Raw genomic sequence first — 1,843 nt, 5'->3', positions numbered from 1 at the left:
AATAGCCTCACATATGCAAATTTTCCAAGTGCTTGGGTTTGGAACAAAATGGAAAAGATATGGTCTCCAAGACAACATGGAGTTTCTATTGGAAGAATGTATAATATCATCCCAACTGCTGGTGAAGTTTATTACCTGAGAATGCTACTAAATATTTGCAAGGGATGCTTTGAAGACATGCAGACATATGATGGTCACTTTTTATGCTACATATAAGGAGGCATGTATACCTAGAGGATTATTGCAAGATGAGGAAGAATGGTTACTTTGCCTCCAAGAGGCCTCTGCAATTGAGACAACTCTTTGCAATCATATTGGTCTTTTGTGAGCCACTACATCCAAGTGCTCTATGGGGCTGATTTTGTAACGAATTTTTGTGAGGACTATGTTTATGCTTTAAGGATGTGTATTCCTAATGCAAGTGTGCGACTTGATGTGGCAAAAAATGAAGCTTTTATTCACATAGAATGCTTCCTACAACAACATGGCAAGCGGCTTTCTGATCATATGTTGTCTGCAATAGACCCAACAATGGAACCTTTAACCGGAATTGGTGTTATGACTGAAGAGACAATGTTCAATGTTGATGATCAGTGTAATGTAGCAGATCGTATGGAGAGTTCATTAAATGAAGATCAACGAGATGCTTATCACCAAGTGCTACAAGCTATTGAAACACATTCAGGAAAGATATTCTTCTTAGATGGTCCCGGTGGCTCAGGAAAAACGTATTTATAATGCACTTCTGTCACGAGTACGAGGAAGATGTGAAATTACTCTTGCATGTGCATCATCTGGTATTGCAGCTCTTCTTTTGAGTAATGGAAGAACCGTTCATTCTAGGTTTAAGATACCTTTAGACCTTCATTCTGAATCAACTTGCAATATAAAGGTAAATAGTCAACTTGCTGAAGTTCTAAGGAAAGAAACTCTAATTATATGGGATGAGGCTCCCATGACACATCGATATGCATTTGAGGCATTGGATAGAACCTTAAGGGATATTACGCAGCAAGATACTTTGTTTGGTGGAAAAGTTCTTTTGCTTGGAGGTGACTTTCGACAAATACTATCTGTAGTAAAAAAAGTTAGTCATGCAGATATTGTAAATGCTTCACTTTTTCATTCTCATATATGAAAATATACAAAGATTTACTGAGGCTTACCATAAACATGCGTATACTTGACTGTGGAACAAATTTGCTTCAACAGAGTTTTTCACACTGGGTGCTGGATATTGGCAATGGGGATGTGGATGATGGAGGAGACCATAGAGTCAAAATACCTTCAGACATGATGCTTCCGACAAATAGCTTGACAGACCTTCTCAACTTTATATATGGAGATTTGCATTGTGTACAAGATCATGCAAGCTTTTTCAAAGAACGAGCAATACTTGCTCCTCGGAAAAAAAGAGGTTGATTCAATCAATGACTATGCATTGCAAAAAATGTATGGAGACTCAAAAGAGTATCTTAGTGCAGATTCAATTTGCATGTCTGAGGAAAACACACATTTGTATACAATGGAACACTTGAATATCCTTACACTTGGTGGTGGTTTTCCACCTCATGCTTTGTTCTTGAAAGTAAATGCTCCTATCATGCTATTGCGGAATTTAAATCCAAGACGTGGATTATGTAATGGAACCACAATGATATGCAAAAAGTTCAAACAAAAAGTAATTGAGGCAAAGATAATAACATGATCAAATACTGGAGAGAGAGTTTTTTTCCCAAGGATAGATTTTGTTGCCGGAAGTCATCAGAGACTTCCATACCAAATGAAGCGTCATCAATTTCCAGTCAGGCTAGCTTTTGGAATGACCATCAACACAAGGACA

At 37.7% G+C, this 1,843-nt stretch overlaps 1 protein-coding gene across 1 annotated transcript; it reads left to right on the top strand.

Moving 5' to 3' along the window:
• Positions 1–402: 402 nt before the first annotated feature.
• LOC147432371 (uncharacterized) lies at positions 403–1,422 on the top strand. The gene is made up of 3 exons (XM_086491916.1): positions 403–728; positions 844–1,105; positions 1,213–1,422. Exons 1-3 carry the CDS (start codon positions 403–405, stop codon positions 1,420–1,422), a joined length of 798 nt encoding a protein of 265 aa, XP_086348042.1.
• The last annotated feature ends 421 nt before the right edge of the window (positions 1,423–1,843 follow it).

Source organism: Adiantum capillus-veneris, chromosome 20 (genome assembly GCF_014529385.1).
Source record: "Adiantum capillus-veneris isolate H3 chromosome 20, ASM1452938v2, whole genome shotgun sequence".
Lineage (NCBI taxonomy): Eukaryota > Viridiplantae > Streptophyta > Polypodiopsida > Polypodiales > Pteridaceae > Adiantum > Adiantum capillus-veneris.
This window is presented reverse-complemented; position numbering and strand designations above follow the sequence as displayed.